A 26,153-nucleotide genomic window follows, 5' to 3' on the forward strand; every position below is an offset into this window, starting at 1 on the left:
TTTGAGATTGTCACAGCAAAAGTTTAAGCGCCAGCGCTTCAGAGTAGTGCAACACGTGGTAGAAGATGACAGATATACGACACCCTCCTGTCTCATTCAACAAGGACGACAACTACCTGGCGGTGATTTATAATAGTCGTGTACACGTGTGGGACGTGAACACCTGCGAGCTACGCGAATCCCCCACACTGGTGCAGTGCACGTGCTTGACATGGATGAGTCCCCCAACCACTGCCACTCCAGGCAAAAAGGTAACGTGACTGTATAGTGTGTTGTTGCTGATCTGTGGAGGTACAGCTCCCGTGCAATATTGCCACCCCTTGATAGCTGCATGAATAGTGTGCATAATTGTCGCTAGGTATGCAGCAATGCTGATACTAGCACAACAGTTGTAGCCTTGACTGGCCAACTTTTACCTGGATTGTTTTGTTTTTTAACCTTGATTGTGATTTGGAGTCTTCCCCAGTGTTTGACTAATCAATATTAAGTGGGGAGTTGCAAAAGCTGCTCTCTTCTGTTTTGCTAATGTGTTTGCAATGCTTTTCTGCCCTGGAGATTTGTACTAGTACAACGTACAGGCTTTGCCTCCAGTGTTCGCCCTACAGTGCCGGACTGGTAAAGTAGATAAAAACATACAAAGTAAAAATTTTAATGGCATGGGTAAGCCTCCTTCAGGTGTATGAAGTAACCGATGTGTTGTTCTTTTCCAACTTGTTATAATGTATGGCCCTGATTGTATGTTTGTATTTCTTGTGCTAGTCCCAATGCTGCTGTGTGAGTAAATAGCATTTTAAAATCAAGAATATATTCCTAAAGTGCATTATGACTTGGTTCCATATTTGGTGTGGGTATGTATTAATACAGTACAGTACCTTTCAAGTGTAATTCTTTGTGATCATGGTAGTGTTCATTTCAAGTCAATAGCTGGTAAATGGTCATTCCAAAATTACTGTTGTTGACTGACTTGGAGGGATGTGTGGAGTTCTTGCAAGTTGGAAATTGTATACATTTGTATAATCATCTAAATAGCTGTTTTAAATTGTCTAACACACCCAGAGGAGGTTGGATGTGTTCACGTGAGCTGTACATTTTCATTGGAAAATCTTCATTTCATGACAATTTTATTAAAACTTAGTGCATTTGAAAGCTTATGTATTTCTAAATCTAACGGTGTGGTGAACCCCAGTGAACCCCGCTAATTTGGCTGGTAACAAAGTCAGAGTTTAAAGCGCCAATAAAATAAATTATGCAAAATCTGTTTTATTGAGGAGGGTAATACAGCAATCTCAGTATAATGCAGTGAAGGGTCGTTGTTTCATTATAGAAAATGTACATGACAAGTCTGGTGAAGTTGTATACATCAAATCGCAATTTATTAATTTCACCCCAAATCTCGAGTGCTTTTAGAAAACAAAGTACATAGCCTTGAAGCTTACGTGAAGGACGATTTGAATATCAAACGAACCCAGTGAACCCCATCGTTTTTCAGTTTAGTATTGTGACTATTGAGGGTCACGTGAAATACCAAACAAAAGAATGCAATTAAGAGCAATATATTTAAGTAGCGCTTAAAGTGCGTTCAACCTCCTTTGTAACACACTGGTGTTATTTTGAGAACCGCTGTTATTCGAAACAGTTATGTGCATTACTTGAAATGCTAGGAAAGTAAGCAATACTTAAACAAAAAGGGATGTTATAGCCTTTCCAATTACATGTACTTGGCAATCCATAACTTGACTTGTGTGTATGGTACCAGCCTGAAATTTAGTTACTTTACACTCCTAACATGGCACTATCTTTAATTTTAAGGCAATAGGTTAAACACATGATGAATCATGACTTGTAAAACTTGGAAATTTAGAAAGGCTATAAGATACCTTTTTGCAAATCCGGTCACATATATTGTTTTAAGAACTCGTCAAACCCCTGTACTCTGAGGGACACATTAATTCTGTCTTTGCTGTCCTCTAATAAACTGTTCAATTGCTGGTGTTATCTGGCTGTCCAGTGCTTGATGGGGGAGATTGGCAAGAACTTTCCATGTATTTTGAGATTTTCCCAGACTCCTGTGCAGTACACAGCATTTAACCATCAGTAGGTTAAGTCAGATTTTGGCAAACGTATACTAACTGTATATATCCATGCTTTCTGACACAGAATTAATTTCAATTGACTTTGAAATAAGCACTCTTTAGCTTTTAACACTTCTACAAAAGTTTCAGAGTTAACTTGCTACATGGTACGTATACTTTGTTGTATATACCTTATGTCTAATGACATGTATAATTGGATTATATGTTTATTTAGCGAAAGGTACGCTCTGCAAAACCAGTTGAGTGGGTTGCCATAGGAACTGCTAGTGGAGATGTGGTTATATGGGATATACTACAGGCTGAGTCACGTGCTACCATGGTAACTACATAATGTCATGTTGTAAGATGGTAATTATTATAAATGTAACAGACGTCAAGTGACCCAGTTGTGTGCTTGTGTTGCTATGGAGACAGCCTCTACTCTGGTCATGTTGGAGGTCATGTGAGAATATGGGATACTACATCAGCAGCCATGATAAAGTGAGGATTGAAGTTTGTGATGTCATTTTGTATGGTGGAAATTCTTCTGTGCATTTACAATTGCATTTTTAGTTTTGATTTTCAAGCCATTCATTTCAAGCACTTGGATAGAAAATATATTATATGGAGTACAATATAAGGGACATTGTAAATTGCTAAAACTATCCACACAAATCCTACCAGTTGGTTCTACAACTAGAAATAGATTACACGAACACTTCCTGATAGTCTGACATGCAACAACCCCACCACATGCATGACACTGTCAAATGCTACGTAAAACTAGCTAAACTAATCCTACCAAATTGTTCTACGACTACAAATAGACAACTTACTGGTAGTCTGATCACTGAAAATTGAAATGGTTTGGGTACCCTAGAAAATCATTCTAAGCAAGACGACTAGGAAGTACAATAATACTCTTAAAGTACCACCTATGCTCGTGTGTACAAAAAATACAGCATTCTGGGTGTCTCAAGGTAAATACAGCACTCGGCTTTGCCTCGTGCTGTATTCATGTGGAGGTGCTTTAACTATAACGTATGTTTTCAATGCATTGTTCCCTACTTCATTTTAAAAAGTTGAAGACTACTGTGTGCCCTCAAGCAATTTTGTGCATAACATACAATTATAACACAAAAGACATACTGTTATTGACTGTGTTAACATCAAAGAGAATTATTCATGTTGCTTTGTATATACCCACAGGGAGTGCGTAATGCCTAGGAGGTAGTTTTTACAAGTGAACTTTTATCAATACCAGTATGCTGCCCAGCTCTAAGAGCAAGCCTAGCTTTTTAGGATTGACATACATGCTGGTGTAATAGTCATACCATGGCTGTGTGTTGTTTATTTATTATTATACTGCATCTATGTAGCTACACCGAACTTAACCCTTAAACCTGCAGAGAACTTTTGGGGAATGCATGTTTACACAACATGGGCACGCATGGTGACACTAGGTGGGGTAACTTAATTCTTATAGCTTTCAACTACACATGTGCACTGATTAAAAGTCTGTTCAGTGGGATACTTGGAGAGGGCTAAATGAACACTGCAACTACAGTGGCTTACTTGTTATGAAGCGATGAATAAGATCGAGTTGCATCTCTGTGTTTCAAAATTCTTGCTACCTGTTTAATTTTGATTGTGGGATTACTCACAGGAATCATATATGGCCTGATAGAAAAAATCTATCTGCGAATTGGCGAATTGGCGAATTGAACGGAATTTGTTGCAAGGTGTTATGTAGGAGCAATCATCATCAAGTTATGGATCATTTTATAAAGGTATGTAAAGGGTTTGCGTGTTTCCTTACCAAAAGTTATTTTCACAGCTAGTTTTGGCCTCACCATTTATCGTTAGGGTAAAACCCTAGGTATCATTTTAATACTTGTTACATCACAAGTAGAATGACGTAAATTGCATAGCCATAGGATGTATGCTTCGAAAGTTAAAGCGCTTTGTGCAAGGCATGTATATTTATAAAGTTAAATCTGGGTTTAAGGATATATCAGTTATTACAGTAAATAAATGTTTGACCTGGTTGGGCATCAAAACCATGAGAAAACCACTTACCTAGTGGCTGGGACTATTGTTTGTACTGAAAATATGGATACAAAATTAATTAGTAAATAACAACTAAAACTCACAATCACTTGTTATATGGTAGTGTATATAAAGGAGTGTGAAAGCTTGAGAAAAGGCATATAGACAATGAAAGTGGTTTAGAATTTTTGGAAGGCCTTTTAGGTCCAAAAAAGGACAAATATGATGGTGGACCTTGTCTTTTCACCATTATAAACCTCACTGCCAAACTTGTAGGTGCATTAATCTACTTCTTCTAAAGTGTTATGTACCACTAGGTGGGAATAACACTTTACAGTATGGTCTACCTGTTACACAGCGTTACAAATCAAGAACAGTACAAGAAGCGTCTCTACAATCAATCCATTTGCTGCAGAAGATACGAGTGATGTTACCTAACACAACCACAGGGAAGCTGTATCGCGAATCAACACCTTTCATCGTCAGTGGAAGAACCGGAACCCAAAGGTGGACAAAGGCATGTCCATGATACGTGTATTGTATGTAGCACATCTTGGGACGAAGCAATGTTGAACAGTGAAGAAATCAAGCCCACAGAGCCTTATTCATTGTCAAGTTATGCTTGGCTGGAGGCATCAGTCAGTTAGTTAGTCAGTATAAAATTCTGATAAGTAGAAACTTTTTAAAGTTCCATACTTGTGAAGGCTGATTATAGGGTGATATTTTTGGTTGGAAAACCCCAGTTCTTTGTGATCCCCAATATACAGTACAGTAATGACAAACATACTTATATATCTAACTAGTCTGGTGCCCAGATTAAACTGTACATGTGGTTTATCTTCTACAATGACTCTATAAAACTATTATATTCTAAATAATCTTCACCATTGCATTCATTTGTGGCAACAAATTTTTGTCTTGCCACCAGATTCGAGTTTAGCAAGTGTGAATAGTAAGAATTAGACTAGTATTATTTAGTAGTTAAGTTTTGTGTACTCAAACCATCTATTAACTGCTTTTTTTCGCTGGAGAATTATGGGCAATTGAGTGATCATGTATGCTATGCGTTACATGATGAGAACCAAATAGCGAATGCAGGTTAGTGCTATGGTCCATAGTATACTAGCTTTGGTCTAATGTAATATCTTGGGTGGCTAAGGTAGCGTAGAGGGAACATCACTGCAACATTTGGCTTGGTCACTCACATTCAATGTTATAGAAACCTGGCCTTTATAGAGGTGCTGCTGTCCTGTGAGACTCTCTCCACCTATTAGGTGAGTGGTACACACATATCATTTATGCAACATACACTCTTGCACTGCCTGTATAAACACACTTGACTGCGGGCCTAGCTTGTGCGTATATATTAGGCAGACCACTCGTGCCCGTTGTATAACTACATGTACTAAACTATCACATCATTACCTTTCAATATATCAAGTGTAAAGTCTTTGTTTTACCGAACTCAACATGAGCTAGAACATTGCATCATGTGTTTGCCTCAATTATCGATTTTGTGGAACAGTTTTTGTTGTGAAGAAGCGAGCACCACATGAACAGCACTTCACTCAGGAGAAGAAGAGGAAATAAGTACACTGCAGTACCACTGAAATGTAACATCGTCTCACTAGCTAGAGCACGAGCGATTAAAAAATGAGCTAATTAAAGGGTGCGTCACCTGTTTTGCTGCGAGTATTCATCCAATTTCATTTGGGATGAATACTCGCGAGAAAAATGGGTGCCGTGCTCTTTAATTAGTTTGTTTTTTAATCACTCATGCTCTCGCAAGACCACATTACATTTGAGCGGTACCATATATTTATGAAGTAGAGGTATTATATTAAGTTTAAGATGCAGAATGTGAAACACTGTTGAGAGTGAAACATTATAAGTGTTCTGCATACTGTTAGTTTTGATCTAGTGCAATTTACAAGAGATTCTTTTGTAATTGCTACATCAATACAGAGGATTAGGCACAAAGAAGGCCTTCCAAAAATTATATTTGCCCAGATTGCAACTTATTTTTATGTCACGTTTGTGGATGGTATGTAATAGACTGTGACTTATGTACCCTACCTTGTAACATTGATTGTGGGTTTTAGTTGTTGCATTGTATCATCTTGCAACTGGCCAGCTTCTTTTATGGCCCATCTCCACTTATCGAACATTGTAAATCTTGATTAAATTTTTCAAGCTTAAAATTTTTGCATTTTGGTAAACGACAAAAATTTATTACGGGAAATTTAAAACACAGTGTAAAATAAAACGATATCACGGCAATGTGTCAAAGACCGTGTATATTTAAAAGAGATAGCCACTAATCCATACCTCACGTGTGGATTTTGCTGAAGTGTGATGGATTTTAACTGAAACTGCATCACAACATTCTTCATTGGTGGTAGTAAAAAATTGTCTTTTTAATTTTTGTTGATATTGTCAATGACAAAAAGCAAAAGTTTCATTATGCCCATTTTCAGTAAGGTATGTTGAAGTTTGTAGGTATTCAGAAGCCATGCTCAATTTTAGGATTTCCTGTGGACTTGTATCAAACTACTCCCACTAACTGATCGTTAATTATAAATCTTACATTTTTTGTTATCATACTAGTATAAGGAAAATTAGGAATTGAATAAGGTATCATAGAAACAGTAGGGATACAAGGGAGGTTGCTTACACCTGCAGATATACCAGTGAATGTTTAATCCCTACGTCAGATGAATTAGGGATTAAATGTTCACTAGTATATCTGAGGTGTAAAGGCGACCTCCCTTTTGTTTACCTATTTTTTTCTATGATCCCTTAATTTTTCCTTATACAGTGAATCCTTACTAATCTGAACAGCTCTGTTCTCAAGTTGACAAAAGTCTGTTCAGATTATATAATGAAATTGTTCGGATTAGTGAACCCGTTGATTATATACTGAGCCCAGTTCAAGTACTTTAATAGAACATACACTTGTTGGCAAAATACTCTAATAGAACAGTCATTTCTACTGTTCAGATTAGCAAACGTTCGGATTACTGGAGTTCGGATTAGTGAAGATTCACTGTACTTGTTTGTTACTTTTTTTGTAACATTATTATAACTGGTGAACCTGCGCATACCTCATAAAAGAAAAGATGGCACCAGAATTGATTTTTTCATCTGAATGCGCATGCCAGCTATCAATTATTGACTTGAAAGTGAAGTGACTATTAAGCTTCACTTTCATCCTCTTACACAGTGTTACAAACAAAGAACAGTAGGAGAAGCATCTCTGCAATCAATCCAGTCACCACAAAAACTATGGATGATTCGTGCACCCCAACTGTCAATTACTAATTGGAAAGTGAAGTGACTATTATGCTTCACTTTCACCTATTTTCAGCCTATTACACGGTGTTACAAACAAAGACACCTCTGCAATCAACCCAGTCACCACAGAAAATACGGATGATTCCTGTTTAGAAATGGGAAACCATGCATCATGCTACTGCAAATCGACACCTTGGACTGTCAGCAAAAAGACATGGAACACAAAGGAGGGTCCATGATGCATGCATTTTATGTGCTGCAGTATGCCAAAAGCACATCTAGGGATAAAGCAACATCAAACAGTGAAAAAATCAAGACCATAGCCTTAGCTGTTAGGCGGGTTAGCAGGCAGGCAAATTTTCGTAGCACTTATTACGCTTCCAACCTCCTCTGGTTCTGTCTATTCAGTTGAGAAGGTCATTAGTGGTTACTGTAGAACATGGAAATGCTGTTGATAGTGATATTAAGGTGCCTAATTATTATAAGTGTTCTGCATGGTAGAGATGAGTGATACGATACCAAAAGTAAAATAAGTATTGATACTTGATACCACAAGGACTGATACAGGTGGCTCACATGATCAATTTGTAAAATTTTATTGTAAATAATAGGAAGTGACTGCTATTTGAACATCTTTAAATGACACTGTAATGTTTTATCAAACTATCTAGAAGTACTTGTGACAAGCAAAATGCCTTGCATTATTTGCCAAAATACCTTTACTTCAGTAGCTTTTGAGCCACATCAGTATTGCATTGATACTGTGCAAGAAAGTATTGAATATCAAAATCCTAACATCAGCTGCATGGAGTATTTACAGGGAACTGTAGTAAAATTTACGAGAAACTTTATCAATAGCTATATCAATATAGTAGTGCTGGTTAGAGGTGTGACAATAGGTTGTAGTGTAGTAAAGGGAACATTAGGGAGTGTAGTATTGTTAACATACAAAGCTCAGCCTGCACCGTAGGCATGTACTGCACCCTACGTTATAGTCTCTTTTTGTTGTCAGTAAGTTAAATGTCATATGTATGTATAATGGCCTTAAAGTTGTCTTTGCTTATGTAGCAACGTATACGTATGCACAGCTCTGCTGTTTATATGTATGCTCACATCATTCAGTGTGTACTTGCAGGATGGTCTCATGTTCTTTGAAAGTGATATTCATTATACATGCAACAATGAATTTTAATGTATGGTTTCCATTACATTATGTGCCCAACATATAATATGCAATATGGCAACTTCTTAATTGTAGGGCAGGTACCAATAAATTAATGTCTTTTGTAGTCAATATATTATCAAATGATGCTACATGTTGTTTTAAATTTATTATTGTATAGCCTGCATAATAGGACAGGTACTACTAGAACCATCCACATTCTTCACACCTGTGTGTTATAAGCATACACATTACTACAGTAGTTAGCTTAGCTACTGCAATTCTGTAGGTTCAAGGGTACCTGCATGCTTCCAGTCATACAGTGTGTACTTTGCAAGATGTTGGTATTAAAAATTATGTCACCATGCGTACTGCAGGGCATGAACGCATGGCACTGATGTTTAATGTTTGGTTGTTACTATGATGTGGTCCCTGCACGTAGGACAGGTACCAATGCTAGTAAGATATATCTTTAGAAGTAAACCTATGCAATATAATCTTGTTACCTCTTTAATCGGCTTACAAACCACAAGGTCTTCATTATCTCCATACAATAGTTTATCATTGGCAGTGGCAGCTCCAGGGGAGTTTCTGAGGTTTCTGGAAACCAGTCACGTTCAGATCAAGATACTCTAATAGAGCAGTCAATCACTCTAATAAAGCAGTCACAGTATTCAGAGCAGCAGTGTAGCAAGCTATGTAGCTATGAATAAGAATTTTTATGTAATGATATTAGTGGAGGGCATGCAGTTATTCTCAGCAGGCGGTTACCTATTTCTTTTTTTGGTCTTCACCAAAAATCTAGCTATGCTCTTGATCAGAAACCAGTCAAGAAAAATCCTGGAGCTGCCTATAATTGGGATGACTAATTACATTCTCTTCATCAGTTGCATGACCTATTATGTTCTCTTCATCTCTGTAGAATATATGTGACTGTAGCTATACTTGTAGCGGAAGAATAACTACTTACAATATCAAAGTGCAGGAACCTTCCCTATCCTGTTCTACCCTGTCGCGTCCTCTCCCTGCAATACAAAAAAGTATGAAAGAATGAATAGTCATTCTAATAAATTCACACATGTCAGCTACGTTAGCTGAGTGGTAATAGGTGAAACATACTAAATAAACATTATTACCCTTTCTGCATTATCTTTGATATTGTTATCCAGCATCGATCTTCACTTTGCTTCTACCAAGTCTCTCTCAAACTCCTGAGTCACATTCTGAATCTGAACTTATAACGATTGACATTTCGTTGGCTCCCACTCATTGCCACTCTAGTTATAGCAACAAACACTTGTGCTGGCCAACTTAAGCAAAAAACACTTTCAGTATCCAGTGCATCCAGTACATGTGGCACCAAGCAAGCTAGCTCAGCACGTTTTGACACGTGATCAGCCTAAGCGTATGCAACTCAATATCACAGGATGTTTATCCTGTAATTTGTTTACTAAATACGTATAGCATTCCCTCGAGCGTTCCTATACTGTAGTTGCTGCAAGTAAATAGTCGATTATTGTGAATGCATTATGCTCTTCAGATAAGGTGAGGAGTGTGTAACAAATACTGTAAAACTCATCACGTGACTGACAACTATTTTATTAGCCTGCTGCATTTTGCAACTGAGAAATTGAGCTTTGGTCCAATCTGGTCCGGGTTTTATCCATTCCCAGAAAAAAAAGTAGAGAAACTAGGGAGGTTGCGTATACCTAAAAAATATGCCAGTAAACATTTAATCCCTTATTCAGTCACTAAAGTATAAGGATTAAATCAAATCGATTAAAACTATGCACCTTTGTATTTACCTGCTCATGAAAAGTTCAAAAACCATTGTTTTATTTTTGTAATGGTATGCATGTCACATACAATTGTTTTTAAATGTAAACAAGACTGTTGTTGTCGTTTGTTCAACTTCATACCAATATTACTGGGCTAAAACTATACCTTGGTTGATTTGCTAATCCATGGTGAACATATTAAGCCAAATTGCAACATTGTAGACTAATTGAAGTAGAAGTTATGGTTGTGCCTGTAGTTTATTTTCAGTATAGTCAATGTATGAATATTTTCCTATTCTTCCTACTCTCCAGTGCTTTACTGTAATTCCGAAATAATAAGCTGAAATGTTAGTGAACAATTTCTTGAAAGTTGTGAGAACGAACTTAGCGAGATAGTCACAACTGGTTGGGCATCAAAACTATGAGTAAGGCAATTTCCCAGGACTGAAATTATGAAAACACAACAAATTAGTAATTAACAACTAAAACCCACAATCACTTGTTATATGGTATTGTATATAATGGAGTGTGAAAGCTTGACCAACAGGATGAAACTATCATTTTAAATACATAATAATTTTTGGAAGGCCTTTTTATAGGCCCAAAGCTCAAAATAATAATTTGAGGGTGCTCGCTGATATTTGAAGCCGTTTAAGTGCCAGCCCAGAAACCACATGTAGCTATTGCATCATAATTGGCATTACTACGCATACTTGTAGTATCCATGTTAAGCGGACATGTTTTGCGCCAGAGAGCAGGAAGAATAGCATGTTTTTTCGCTTTAGAATCGTCACTGAAGTGTTAGCAAATGATTGTCTGATGGATCAACAGTTATGAATCAATCTAAAAGTAAGTGTTATTTAAGGCAACAAGTGTGAACGCACTTTTCGCTTGTAGGCAACATGCGTTCGTGCCTTGTTTTCTCGAGTGATAGGGTATGCTGGTAGTTAGTATTGTAATTGTAAGCTGCTTATGTAGGGGACAATGTTACCAGCTGGAATCACAAGGCGTTACAAGCTGCTGATGATGGCGTGCCTAGAGTAACTTATCCAAGAGCGACTTGGAGACTCCAGGCGGAGCAAGAAGCTGTTCCTGTGTGTGAAGAAGAGAAAAACAGAGTTTTTTGTGTTTAGAACAACATTTATGACATGTTATTTTGAAAAGTTGGTGATTGCGGTCAATAGGAATTTGTGTGGTTATTGTATCAATAATGTTGGGCGCACGCAATCTTTGCACATGTTTACTAAAAATAAAACTAGTTTTTGAGTGATAGCCGTGGAGGCTTCAAATTTTGTAGGGAGATTCGCTGATAAATTCTCCAGAGGTCTATGTTTAGATTTTGTCCGTAGCGTTATGGCTTCATGAGTTACGGCACCGAGAACATGAGGTTTTGAATGGTGTAGCACACTTTTAGTACTAACTTAAGTTCTATGTACGCTGTGTACTAATACTAAACATAGAGTTGTGAGTTATAAGCTGAAGTTTGTTCAACGTGGTTTCCAGTGCGCTACTGTGAAAAATGGAGGACTAGTTTCGATTTAAGTGCTTCATATAGAACTACGCATAGTTATAAAATGGTATAGGCTAGAAGAATTCTGTTTGGTTTGTGTTGAAGAGAAAGAGAAGCACTTCCAACGTAAGTAGCATATGGATTCATTTTATACATTATGTGAGTGTTAGCAACAATACAAAAATTGCATGTTCTATGGCTTCAAATAGCCGCGAGCACCCTTAATGGTGAACCTTGTTTTTTTGCCATTAGTCCTCTAAGTGCCAAATCTGTAGAGGCAGTCTATGTTTATTTAATAGTTACAAGTATAAGAAAAAAATTGGAGTTTTAAATTAGATTAGGGACAGTGTATAATGCTGCAATAAAAAGCACTGAAACAAGCTGGATCAGAGTAGTACGTAATGTCCAAATACTGTGAAGTGAATGTCCCTACTGTACTTATACTTGTTTGTGAAGTTTTTTTGCAAGCTCATGACCACTAAATATCTGCTGAGTTACTCACAGCACTATTATACTAGATTATGACTCAAACAAAAGCAACTGATCAGTGGGCGTGGTTCTACATAAGCCTGCAGACAATATGGACAAGGATTCGTTCATACCTACGGACTGATGAATGGGCGTGGCTACCATGTCTACAGACAGTAGTTTACATAAGTGGGCATGGATTCGTGCATACCTACACACTGATGAATGGACGTGGCTACCATATGTCTACAGACTGTAATTTACGTAAGTGGGCGTGGCTCATGAAGAAGCAGAGCTACGCTATGACGTGTAGTAACATGTCCACATTTAGCACGTGGGGCTGACCCGAATAATCTGTAAAGCAGGACCTGGATAACCAGACTCGGTTTAACATTGTTACTAAATAAACTATATTATTGACTTACACATTGCTATATAGTGTTGCTCTCTGATCGATATCAACAGCGAGTCACGTACTCATGTGTTTTTGGTGCAACCGGCAACCACGTGTATTCGAATAGTTTGATGCAATATACACTGGTATGGAAGCCATACTGTAGTCTATTAACACTCAGCGGTAGAACCTTAACTGACGGCCATGGTAAAGAAGGATAAAAGGTAAGACAATAGCGTAAGCATTGTATGCTTATCAATATACCAAAGGTTTCTTCTTAAGCGAACTAGAAACATTTCTGCGAAAAAATTAGGGCTGTAGCTGTAACCACTTTTCCACTACACTTGACTGAAGGTGTCAGGCAGGCAGGCAGGCAGTAGAAAATTCTGTTGAATAAATTTTTTTCAAAATTCTGTAGCAACTTGACGCAAATGTTTCAGGTCGATCTGAAGACACTTTTGGGCTTGGTTTTACCCAACCAATACTGTCATGTCATTGTGAGGAAAAATTGTGGCAGGTTTTTGGGTTATATTATATCACGGATCGCCCCCACACCTTTGATGTCCCTAATATACAGTACTATCGTACTGTATGATACCACGGCTGCGAGGGATTTTGCTGATATATACACCCAAAGCCCAAGGGCCACAGGCCCGAGGACTGTGGGTGTATATGTCAGCAAAATCCCAAGCAGCCGTCGTATAAGTGATATATATTGCTTGGGGCGCACTCACCTAATAGGTGAAAGAACTAATGGGAACTCATCCCATTTGTTTTATACAGTGGCATCTGAAGATCGATCATGATTTTAAAAGCGTGGGCTAATAGCCATCAAAACGTCCTTACATTATTAATACGTTACTGTGCTTCAACACGCTATGTTAGAAAACTTGCGATTGTGGGATTGACTTTATATTGTTATCATTTTTGTACTAATAGGCCAATTAACTTCGCTATTGGGACAGTAAATAAGTTATTATATTAAGTTAAATACTTAGGACTGTAAGTTACTAACTTATTTCAGCGTAGCAGTAGTAGTTTTTCCATACTGTGGTCTGTTCAAAGGCTGATACGCAGTGGGTAGAAATACGCATCCACGATCGCCCAAACAGTAATTTTGTGCCTTCATTATCTTTTACTAACAACCAACTAGTCCATCTTAGAGTATATACTCAGTTTAGCAACCACTACATAATCAAGCCCCACAATGCTGCAAAGCTCTGTGTCGCTCAATATAATGAGTCAAAACGTATCATTTCTTTGAACTGGCTTGGTATCAAAGTCATTGGCAAACTGTTTTCCCATGATATTGCCTGGGCAATATGCGAGTTAAACACCAAGTGGCACCTTTGAATGCCCACGCTAAAGTGGTATATAAATGGTTATAACTGTTGACAGTTACAAAAAAAATGGAATTTTAAGTTGGATTAAGCTTTTAAAAAAGCAGTGGAATAACTAGAAAAGGGGAGGTTGCCTATACCTGCAGATATACTAGTAGATATTTAATTCCTAAGTCATGGTTATAGACTGAAGTTTAAGGATTTAATGTCCATTGTCAACTCCTTCTCTCTGGCTTCTTCATAATTGCATTAACTGCTCTAAATTACCACCACTACGCAGAACCTTGAAGCAATGAAGAAACTTTTTGCTGTTCCAAACTTGGTAGAGGAAGCCAGGTAAATGACCAGTCAGTGTTTAGGCTGAGGCCAGAATATCTTTTCCAATGTTATCCATCTGTCATGAAATAACTGACTCTGAAATGACTGATTTTACATAGGTGTAAATCTCTTGGCAAGTTGCTCAACTAACAAGCTGTAGTCATTACGTTGCACATGACTGTATCCTGCCAGAATATTTAGTTTTGTCAACTGCAGGTTAGCTAATGAATGATGGCCTAGGTGTTATTTGTGACTGGATTTTGCAAAATTAACCACAAAAGCCTAAATGAGATAATACGAGCATGAAGTTGCTGTACAATTACACTAAACTTTTCTTGTCAAGTCTGTTTTTGCCAGATGTTTGACAGATGGTTTTTTGGCAGCCTTCAGATATGTCTGAATAATTGATGAATTATGAAATACATGGAATTGCAACATCCTGCTGAATACATGTAATGAACCTTATCCACAATAATGTTTTATGACATCATGAGATTAAAAATGGCCGTGATAGTTGGGGGATTGTCATACAGGCACCGATGGAGATACATTTTTGATTGTTCATATTTTAGCTAGGCATGGAGATATTGACCATTAGCCGACAGGTATGGTTTTAAAGTAACAAAAGCTATTGTAAACTTATGTTATTCAGAAAGAATTTTGAAATGTGACAAAACTCGTTTAATGTAATGTCTTATATAAAACTTAACTGTACCTGTTGTTTAGAGCTCGATATCTTCTTCTCTGGCAGAAATATGAGCAATTAAAATTTTTTTGACCATAGGTGCTTGTATAACTCCCCCAACTATCGCAACCATTTTTATTTTGTGATGTCATAAAACGTCATTGTGGATAAGGCTCATAGTACAAAACTACCACAAATTTAATGAAATTAAATAACATCATGGTTTTTCTGAAGTAAAAGTAGTAGCTGTTAACTGGAACCTGGTTTTTTTGAAGTACGTTGTACTACATGGCTAGTCTGCATTACCTGCTGGTCAGTTCTGATGAGTGAAGGACTTCACATCAGGTTAAGTACAAATGTGGCAGTTGTATGTGGGGAGGGCACACAATGTGACTAAGCATCCTATTGACTTAGAAAAAAATGCGACACAAAAGGTATAAGAAACGAAGAAAAAAAGTGTGCGAACCCACACATCCAGGTTTGGACTACCCACGTCCTACCACTGTACAACACACATGGAAGAAGCCAGGAGCTATGTAACACTGCGAGTAAGATAGCAGCTGTAGTGTTTGTCCCCAAACCCAATATGCCAGTTAGGGTGATGAATGATGTAGGAAATGTCCCATGGAAAGATTGCTGGGCAGTGAAGATAGCACCATTGATTTAATTCAGCACATTGGTATGAAGAGGGTAACAAAGTGCCCTAGTCCACATGCTAATGGAGGAGATACCACTTATACAGAATTGATCCTTCTCATTTACAGAAGTGGTCTCTCCTCGTAGTACTAGCTGATAGTGACCCCGTGTTGTTGGTGCACCCACAACTGACTAAATTATTTTTATGGTCCTTTATCATTGACTGGTACAATTTTGCTGCATTCCTAAATTAATTCCTTTTGCCTCTTTCAACAGAAAGGAAAATATAGGCAGCCGAATTACTATCCAATTAGGAGTTAAAAGAAAGTTTTAGGATGTAGCAAGATTGCACCGTCAATGGTAAAAGACCAATGTTAGGTTTTTGTTAGTTGTATCAACATTCATTTCTTGGCCACACCAGATACATGTTGTTGGTGTGCAGTTATGTTCATGGAGTTCATCATAGGGTTGAACAATAATGGAGGGTGTAGGTGGATGTTCAATACAACTCCATCACCTTGACTTTTCAGGGTCAACGGCTGCTTCACATATGAATACACTCTGAGTGGATGAACGTTCATTTGTTAACCATACCATACATCATCTTATGCCTTTGGGATTACTCAACCATGTTCTGAAATTTAACAGAACTTTCTACTGACTACCTAGTAATTTTTAAATAGTGATTAGATTAGTGAATACAATTATGTAGTACAGTAGGACCTCAATTATCCGAATCTCAATTATCCGAACCCTCGATTATCCGAACACTCAAGTTACGTGTTAAAAAAATGAAATTCCTCTCATGTGTCAACAAAAAATGGCTTCATTAGGTAATTGTGAAGTGCCAGCAGAATGGAAGAAAGTCATACTTACTGTTCAGAAAAAGTTAGAGATCATTGAATTATTGCATAAAAAAACCAGCTACACTGTTATAGCAGAAAAGTATGAAATTGGCAGATGTATCTGAATGGTTAGAAGTGGATCGTGATGATTTAGGGTATGAACTTTTGGATGATGATGGTATCATTAGTTATGTGTCAGATACACCAGATGACTCCATGGAGTCTGATGAGGAAACCAATGTTCCCACCTTACCAGTGGTTAGTCACAGGGATGCAATGGAAATGCTGGATAAGTGTCTCACTTGGTTGCATGTACAGCCTGAAGCCACATCATACAACACTAATGTTTTGTTGTTATAGCAGCCAACAAAAGATTATCAGCCCTGAAGCAGACCACTTTGACGTCCTACTTTAGTAGAAACTCTGTAAATGAAAATGATAGTATGTCTAAAAGTACACTGTATAAATTTTAATCATGTATTCATGTGAAAAGTACATGCATGTACAGTACAAATCTATAGTTCACTTATCTGAACAAATTCAGTTATCTGAACTAATTCAGTTATCTGAACAGATCTTGAATTGAACTGGTTGTTTGGATAATGGAGGTCCTACTGTATAATATTGTTGTAAAAGCAAAATTGTGATGATAACTAAAAGCCACAATCACTTGTTATGTAGTAGTGTATATAAACAATTTGAAAGCTTGACCAAAGGAGCAAGACATAAAAGATACAAATGTTATAAATTTTTCCAAGGCCTTTATTGGCCCAAAAACACAAAACAGCAAAGTAGTTAAGTTTGATGGTGGACCTTGTCTTGATCTGTTCATCATTATACTACACACAGTACTGTTATACTCTCATTTGGTGTATGGTAAGCCTCTAGTATAATCTTCTGAAATTCCTGAACAAATTGTGAGAACTTTAAATGTAGGGGTTTGTGGTTAACATTACCATTGCAGCAATTCTTCTTGTATTTCAGTGATCCCTATTTCCTCTTTCCATATTCCATAATGAATCAGGCGCGTGCATTGTTTACTGAAATTGCTTTTGTAAAAGTGTGTAAGTACCTATCAACCTATCTGTCTACTAGTACTGGGCGGTATTGAATAATAGCAAACGGTATACCTTCCATAAAAAGTATCACGGTATTAAATATCGCTGTATCAACGTAAAAGCCATTAGTATTAAAGTAACTGCCATTTACCTCAACAAAAGCACCAAATACCCATGGTAGGTCTGCAAACCTCAGGTATAAATTACCACAAGCAAACTTGTTTACATAGTTTGGTTAGCTGACTGGGTAGTTGGAAAAGGCGGATATGGTCGCGGACACAAACATTTTCAAAAAGCACTTTTACATTTATGTAACAGTTATTTTTCATACCTAATGCTGTTTTTACATCTGTCTTCACTTCCAGACACAGGCGTCAATCTTTTCATAGCACTTATCCATTTATAAGCACACGTGCGAAGGACTAGACCAGCACTCCACAGCATGCCAAAGACCATAATAGTGTTATACACATGCTCTAAAGTCTAATACAGAGTTATATTGTTGTAGAGATTAGCTTGTATACCCATGCAACTTAGCTTAGCAGGCCAAATCCACAATCGTACGCTTTTCAGTATAAGGCGCAGGCGCTTATACCGATTGTTGAGAGTTTCAAGGACCTGGCCTACAAGATTACGTTGGGACATGCTAGATTAATCTCTGTGAAGATTAATCTCTGTGACTCTGAATTAGATTTCTAGAGCACATATACAACACTATAATAGTCTTTAGAGTGTTAGACTATCCTTCGCACGTGCACTTATAAATGGATAAGTGCTATGAAAAGATAGACGCCTGGGTATGGAAGTGAAGACTGCTGTAAAAACAGCGTTAGGTATGATAAATAACTGTTATATAAATGTAAAAGTGCTTTTTGAAATGTCCGTGTCCGCGTCTGACCGTATCCGCCTTTTCCAACTACCCTAGCTGACTACATCAGCACCTGCCTACAAACATTGTCACATGTCTGGTTGCCTTCTAAATATGGGATGAAACAAGCCCACAGGGAGGCCATAGAGCCCAGACAGTATGGAGGTATCAAAACTGGTATGACTTAAATATCAGATTACTAACAATACCAGTATATCGCCCAGTCTACTGTCTACCTATGTTGGTCTGTATACAACCGCAGGAGCAAAATCGTTAAATAGGTGTAAAAGCAGCTTGCATGTAAGAAGTAGAAGTCTGTATTAAACTTCTACAGATAAACTTTGCTCTGAGGTGGTTTCTTTTTGGCAGTCTGAAATATGGGTGTGGTGACTCTCCTCAGATTTTGTGAATTACCTTCCCTTCAGGTTGTTCAGGCGTTTAACAACTGAAAGACAATGGTATAGACCTCATAGATTACCAGGAATAACCTATCCCTTTGAGTTGAAAGGAGACGTGTCCCCTATGTACATGAATGAAAATGAAGAGCAGCTTTGAGACTTTGTCTAGAGAATTTGTGAGAAAATATGCGATACTCAAACTATAAAACGGTTTAGAAAATACTTCTGTGCATAATAATATGTTGTTAAAAGTATGAATCCAAAATTACAATAAAGTAATTAAGTATTATAACCAAAAACCTATTTGCATAAAATTTTTTTTAAAAAAACAAAAAAAAACAGTAGTTACTTCCAGATGAGTTAGCCAACTGCAAAGCGCTTGCACAACATCAACTTGTTTTGTTTTTTATTGTATAATTGTTTTACAATACCAATAAGTAAGAAAATTGCTATCGAGATTTTAATATCAGCCTAAGTGTATGCTTTGTAATCTTATTCAGAACGTTGTACAAGATATTTGTTGTGTGTTTCACTAGTGTATAGCTTGCGGTCGGTCACTTTAATATAACTGTTGTTAAATCAATTTAAACTCTGAAACTAAACCCCACAATTACTGCTTATGTGATGATGAGTTGAGACCTGTTGTCACACATATCTTTCAAATCAAAACACTTTCTCGTACCATTGTATAGAGGTTCCCTGATCCAGTGCATAAACAGTATACGAAGCTCTCTTACCTCTCTTAATAAACTCCCTGAATTAACTAAAGGACACAATAGAAAAAACCTCCATAATAAGGACAAACGTTTGGTCCCAACAGGTCTGGTTAATACATTTTTTACCTCTGAAAGAGGAAAACCTCTATATTACGGAAAAAAGTGGCCAAAAATTCTGAGTTCCAAAATGTCTGTAATAGAGAGGTTTCACTGTAATTATAATAACATCATAATGCTTGAAGTACTGTGTAAATCTAAGGAAACTCTTGGAAGGTATTCTTTGCTACACCCTGTCCTAAACTATCAGCGGACCTATAGCACAATGGAACCTACTCCATAGTCCGTAGTATTTAGATCAATTTAAGATTAGTAACAAGGTATGGACATCGAACACTGAATGTCATTTAATAGTTAGTAATTGTGTACATGGTCCATTATCTAATGATGTAATATCTTGTTAATGTGTCACTTATTTCTCATCACCTCACCAGATGCTGGTTAGCAGACAAACAACAGGTCACAGTGATATCCATCATTAGTGATGACTCCTTAGTAACTGGTAACCAAGTGATTAAACTGTGGTCAAGTGAAGGACCCTCCGGTGGGAACAAGCCAGTCAGAAAGTTTCCTGGACACGGCAGTGAATTACGACACATCACATCACTTGATGAAATGTATTTTGTAACTTCTGCCACTGCAGACCGATTAGTAAATGTCTGGTGAGTTTTTCAGACTGATTGATGTGTTATCTTGTGAAAACTTCAATGAAAATCAGGAATTGTGACTGTTTAGAAATTGTTTGTATGATACAATCCTTCTACAGGGAATTTGCATGTGTCCTTTAAACTGTTGATTGAAAGTATACAACTATATGTGACTGTGTGCTTGTATAGTTAGTGATAGTGGTTGTGTGTGCGTGCGTGTGTGTGTGTGCGTGCGTGTGTGTGTGTGCGCATGCATGTTTGGTTGTGTGTGTGTGTGTCTGCGCATGTGCGCGTGCGTGTGTGCGCGTGTGTGTATGCATGCCAAAAGATTTATTGTCTATCTAGTATAGTTTGTAGGTACATATCGATTACATATCCAGGAATGTTAAAGTAAAAGAAGCCCCTGCTGTCTCATTTGTGTGTCCAGAGGCTGTGGTAGGGTTTAGTGTGAACAAAGAATCTAGCAGTGTTACCATGGTGATGTTATCTGATGAGGGAAGCTTGTATGTGTGTCAGTGGACTATCAATGAAAGGTGAGTAGTGTAGTGTAGTGTTGTCGTGTTCGTAACTGCTTTAGTTTTATACTGCCACATCTCTAATAGTTGCTACATAGTGGTGACTCTGTGTTGTGAGCTGTGTTTGAATATAAACACAGTGACTATTTGGCTCTCTACTGAGTAGTTGTTATATGGAGTTACCTATATACTTACAACATGTCCTTCTAGTAGTAAAGATAATAAGACAATCATGTATTATTATTGTTCAGTCACATGCATAAAGATGGGCTATATACCACATTACAGTACCTTTAAATTATAGTGATTATTCAGGATAGCAAACAAAAATTGCTAGCTGAATTAGTAAAAGGATGAAGAATTAATCAGTTATAGCCAATAGTCATAATCCACAATCAATTGATATTTGGTACGGTATATAAAAGACAGTTGAGAACTATAGCCAAGTGTTTGCTTACCATTGTTGCCGTGCATTGAAAACTATTTACCCTGACATTTGTAAGGTTGCTGTCATTGTTACTTGTTATGTTCTCACTATGTAGTACCAAAAGTGACAAACCATTGTTACCTAGTCACCATATCACCATGGCTACTGAGGTATGTAATTGTCAGCTGTAGTGATGTAGTATGAAGTTGTATGATTATCACAGGATTCAGTTCCCAATCCAATTCCTATTTGGGCTGTGCAGTTAGTAAGCTCTGAGAATTTGATTTGTTGCTATGGCTACCATGTTAAACCTATAATAGAAAAAATAGTAAGTACATATATACTGTAGTTCGTGTGTAGTGTGTTGTGTGTGTGTGTGTGCGCGCTATGCAATGGTATGCAATGGTATGGTGATTGTTGTGTGGTATGTTAACTCTCGCCATTTTGTTTGATCTTTTCTAGACTATACCAGCTGGACAAAAAGAAGTGTGCTTGTTTCGTAAAGTAACCATGGATACTGGTAAGAAGACTGGAAAACCACGAAAGTCTCTCCAGGTACTATCACAACATGCAATCTCATTAATAACATGTCACATATTACGTATATTAGAGTAATCAAGACACTGTCACTCAGTTAGGACCTAGTAATATGGTGGAGACACTCCCACTAATGTCGCGTGATCCCAAGTTACAATCACATGATCCATCACAACAGGTTAACATACAGCACTGTAGCTGTTAATTAATGTTCGTTAGAGAAAATAATTTTTGTCTCAATTGTACTATAGTGGAACTTTCGTTTTTATGTATAATACTGGTATAATACTGGTATAATACTGGTATAATACTGGTTATATGTAGTTTTTCCTTCTTGTCATACGATATCATTGTGGTCTTCTTGTAATTTTGATAGGGAGGTTCAGTGTCATCAAAACGACAGAGGGAAATTCCCACAGCTCAATCACTTAGCAACATGTTAATACAAGCCATTCATAGTGATGATAAAAAGTTAATGAATGTAAGCAAGAGTTCATAACATAGCAGTGGGGGAGAGTGCTGCTGTCAATATAGTCTGTACAAACACACTGGGTTAAGTTTCTGTTTGATTAAATCTTCCACTGGTGATAGAGAACTGTTGATTAGTGTTAATTGGTGCTGATAAGGTCAAATCTTTATTCTTTGAACAGACTCAGGTGTAACTTAACACAGTGTGTTCTATGGAAGTATTTCAGTTAGACACTCTCCTCCACTACTATATTATGAACTCTTGATGTAAGTAATCATCTGCCCCTTGTGATTGAATTGTTAGTGTATATGTGACTAGGATCTGTAATAATCTCACATGTTATTGCAAGCCTAATTTTATAGTAGAATGTAATAAATGCAATGGGTGAAATTTTTATGAAACAAAAAAATCTGTAAAAAAAATGTTTTGAGCACTTGTTTAAGAAATGAGATAACAGCAAAACCCTTGGTAGTATCGTGATCCCCAAAGCAAGAGGAATTCGAAAATCTTTGTTTCGTATCAGTACTCCCAAGGATACTGAAGATACATATGAGTGTTAGTCTACCTCGCGTTGAACGAGTGGTTCACTATCGTTTTTTCTCACGTTTTCATCGTCACCTTTGTAGGAAGGGCCTGGAAGACAAAACTTACCCAGCAATAGATTCACCTGTTTGTGGAGAACCCAATGGTGTAAGGTGCATCTTCGTAGAGTACTGCATTCGTAAGTTGTGACCATTTAATTAAGCACCATTGTTAGTGTTAGTTCAGTGTTCGAAATATTTTCCATTTTGTCACCGTACAAATTGATTTTTCTGTCATTGCCACTTAGTAGCTCTGTAATTTTCATGGCTTCTAGAGCTCAAACTTCAGTTGGCCATTCCTATGGCTATCTAGATTAAAGAAATGTGATAAAATGGAATTCGAAAAATGCACTAACGTGGGGTTTTTGCAGATCCAGTTACACATGTAGTAGTTGTTCTGTTTGTATATAGCTGTTCAACCTGTTAGCTTCATTGTCAAATAAATACCATACGTATTTACATGGTTAAATGCCGTAGCTACTATGTTAGTATAGTGGTGTGGCTACAATTCAAGGGCAGCCAATGTTCGAAGGTGTTTGTAGTAAAAGCACCCTGCCCTTATGTTCCACTTGTATTCTATTGTATTCCCTCACAGACAGTACTAATGACTGCTAAGGAAAGCAGCATCAGTGAGACAGTACAACGGCTACCAACATCTAGTATAGTACCATTCTTACAACAGGTAAATGAAATAAATTATTATAGTTTATAACTGTTCTTGGAATATATTTTAGTTGCAGGTATTGGTGGATACACAACCTCAGTTGTTAGAGCGTTTGTTGCCATGGATACATGCTGTCATGGTAACACACATGAGTTACTTGTCCACCGTACCAGACGTGATTGGCTCGCTGAGCGTGTTACGCCACTTGTTGGACTTAAGAGTAAACCTGTTTGACAAGTTATGCAAATTACATGGCAAATTGGACCTCATATTAACTCAGGTGCTTGCAGAGTTGTGCAATTTTTATAATAATTTTACCATTTTTACACAGGCAGGGAGCCAAGATGTAACACATCAAGATATTGAGCCATACACTGAGGTTACCATGGGGATGGATGATGATAATGATGATGGTGAGCCATACATCGTACAGAAATTTTTTCATGAGCCTAATTGACAACGCATCACTACTGACTGATACAGTCTCTAGTTGAAATGTTTACTATTCGGGAAAACCATCGATCTATGCACAATAGTACTTTTGTAATAAAACACATTTAAATACAATAGGTAAAAAATGGAAGTTCCAGAAAAATACACTAATTTTATCACCTCACTGGTCCAGTGAATTAACACTCCAATGGATAAATCCTGGGCATCATCGTGTTTGCCTGTTCATAAAGAGTTCAAAAATCTTTTCTTTCATCTCCTTGCACGGAAGGGTTTGTGAGTTACAGATGTTTGTTTACATTGCGGTGGTGAAAGAATTTACCAATGATCTTTCTTGAGTGAATTTGCCTTCTAACACAGAAGCATACCTTTCATAATTGGCAAAACTATACCTTGGTGGATTCACAAATTCATGGCGGGTGAGCCAAGATTAACTCTGTATATCATTGTATCAGTAAGTTAAGATGGTTTGTGTAAGTGCCTATAGATTACTTTCTCGATGGCTTCTGTACATATTGATTTATATACTCGTCTGGTTGTCTAGTGCTGTGCTTCCCACAATGAAGCTGAAACTTAGCTAGTCCATTCCTCTGTCCCTATACAAACAACCAATAAAATGAATTTTGAAAAACAACAGTTTCTAAAATTAGGTTACAAAATTGATGTTGTTACGTGGTTGTATGGCCACTCATTCATAATTGTGGCTGAGAATAGCTCAACACATTCCTAAAACATGTGCATCCACAGAGGTCCCATTTTTGGTATAACTCATGGACTACATATGCATGGTATAATAATAGTGATAGTTCGTTACTTTGTGAAAATTTTCTAGTGATAAAATTTATTACCACTTTGAATCGTTCATACTTGACTGTTTATATCCTGTGTTTATGTCATTTTTCTTTGTTGTGTTTTAATTACATTGCAGTTTTTATGTAAACATAAATAAGCTAACTACTAAATTTATAAGTATATAGGCGAAACTAGTCATTTTTATTGTGATTATTAACATGGTTCAGTACGACCTGTGTATGCATGTATGTATCCAGTCAGAAATTCAGTTGTGAATGGGTTTCATTGTTCATTAGTGAAGTTGTTGTGTTCATTTTTATAGTATCTGATGATGACTTATCATCGCATGATTCAGATGAGGCATCACATGATCTGTCATTATCTTCAGACGAGTCTTAATAGTATTGTGTAACATTGAATTGTCACTGATGTAATATACTGTATATTGTATTGAATATATGTTTGTATTCCATCGAAAGGTTCTCCCTTTTCAGTTGGTGTTTTCACTTTTACCAGTCAGAAAAATGTGTATCATATCAAGACAAGAGATAGTATGTCACACAGTCCAAGAAGTCAACGTCCCACACCTGTGTGTTACTACCAGGAGCAACAATAGTGAAATTTTCATGTACATGGAGCTGTTACCTTTTAACATGAGATGATTTGTACTGTGGAAGTGCTTTCCATTTTTATTAGTTCATATATCAAAATTGAGCAAAATCCATCCCAGGTGTTTCCATAATATGAACCCTCAAATTCTGCTTTTTGTTTTTTGTTTGTTTTCTTCTAACACAAGTAGCAGTACCACTTACTTTGAAATTTAGTTTACTCAGGGAGGTGTTAAAGGACCAATTTTTCGTCATGTTTGCAGGATTATCTATCTTATGTTACCGTATAGCGGGTTATTTTCGAAACAGAAATTTTCGTACAAGAAGCAAAATCTGAATTTCGAAAGATTTTAATTTCGAAGAGTGCATATTTCGAAGTCCGGATGGATTTCAAATAAACGGAAATTCATGTCGCAAATTATGAAGATGCGTGAATGTTTGCCGAAAACTGACTTACTGATGAAATAATCCCCATTCCTGAGCACTGGAGAGAAGACTGAGGGAGTCTCGGGTGGAGTGAACTCACTGGCACGATCACAGCTAGCTCCGGCATAGTATCCTAATCACCATAGATACTAGAGCAGACGGTATCAATTCCCATTCTGGATCACCTGTTTTCTGGTTATTGGTAGCTACAGTAATGATACAGTTTACCCATTTTCATCAGCAATACTAAAACTCGAGGAATACACGAACGAATCGCCGAAATTGGGACGTTTGCTTTCACTTGTGGGAATTTATTTTCAAAAACAACCGGACGTGGGAATTTATTTTCGAAGAGAAGGGCCTCTTCGAAATATCCGAAAATTACCAGC

At 37.2% G+C, this 26,153-nt stretch overlaps 1 protein-coding gene across 1 annotated transcript; it reads left to right on the forward strand.

Annotated features, from left to right (window-relative positions):
* Positions 1-11: 11 nt before the first annotated feature.
* On the forward strand, positions 12-25,223 carry LOC136266403 (WD repeat-containing protein 43-like). Its single transcript, XM_066061419.1, has 14 exons — positions 12-251; positions 2,308-2,412; positions 2,464-2,573; positions 20,083-20,310; positions 20,676-20,828; positions 21,353-21,407; positions 21,461-21,565; positions 21,700-21,792; positions 21,848-21,952; positions 22,151-22,255; positions 23,420-23,506; positions 23,559-23,768; positions 23,820-23,901; positions 25,053-25,223. Exons 1-14 carry the CDS (start codon positions 66-68, stop codon positions 25,127-25,129), a joined length of 1,701 nt encoding a protein of 566 aa, XP_065917491.1. The 5' UTR covers positions 12-65; the 3' UTR covers positions 25,130-25,223.
* The last annotated feature ends 930 nt before the right edge of the window (positions 25,224-26,153 follow it).

This window comes from Dysidea avara, chromosome 9 (assembly GCF_963678975.1).
Source record: "Dysidea avara chromosome 9, odDysAvar1.4, whole genome shotgun sequence".
NCBI lineage: Eukaryota > Metazoa > Porifera > Demospongiae > Dictyoceratida > Dysideidae > Dysidea > Dysidea avara.

Bases quoted from the DNA above. Each gene is read 5' to 3' on its own strand.
- LOC136266403 (XM_066061419.1), top strand. From the start codon at position 66: ATGACAGATATACGACACCCTCCTGTCTCATTCAACAAGGACGACAAC. The intron at 2,413-2,463 runs GTAACTACATAA...TAAATGTAACAG, and splicing joins CTGAGTCACGTGCTACCATG to ACGTCAAGTGACCCAGTTGT. The intron at 20,311-20,675 runs GTGAGTTTTTCA...TTACATATCCAG, and splicing joins GACCGATTAGTAAATGTCTG to GAATGTTAAAGTAAAAGAAG.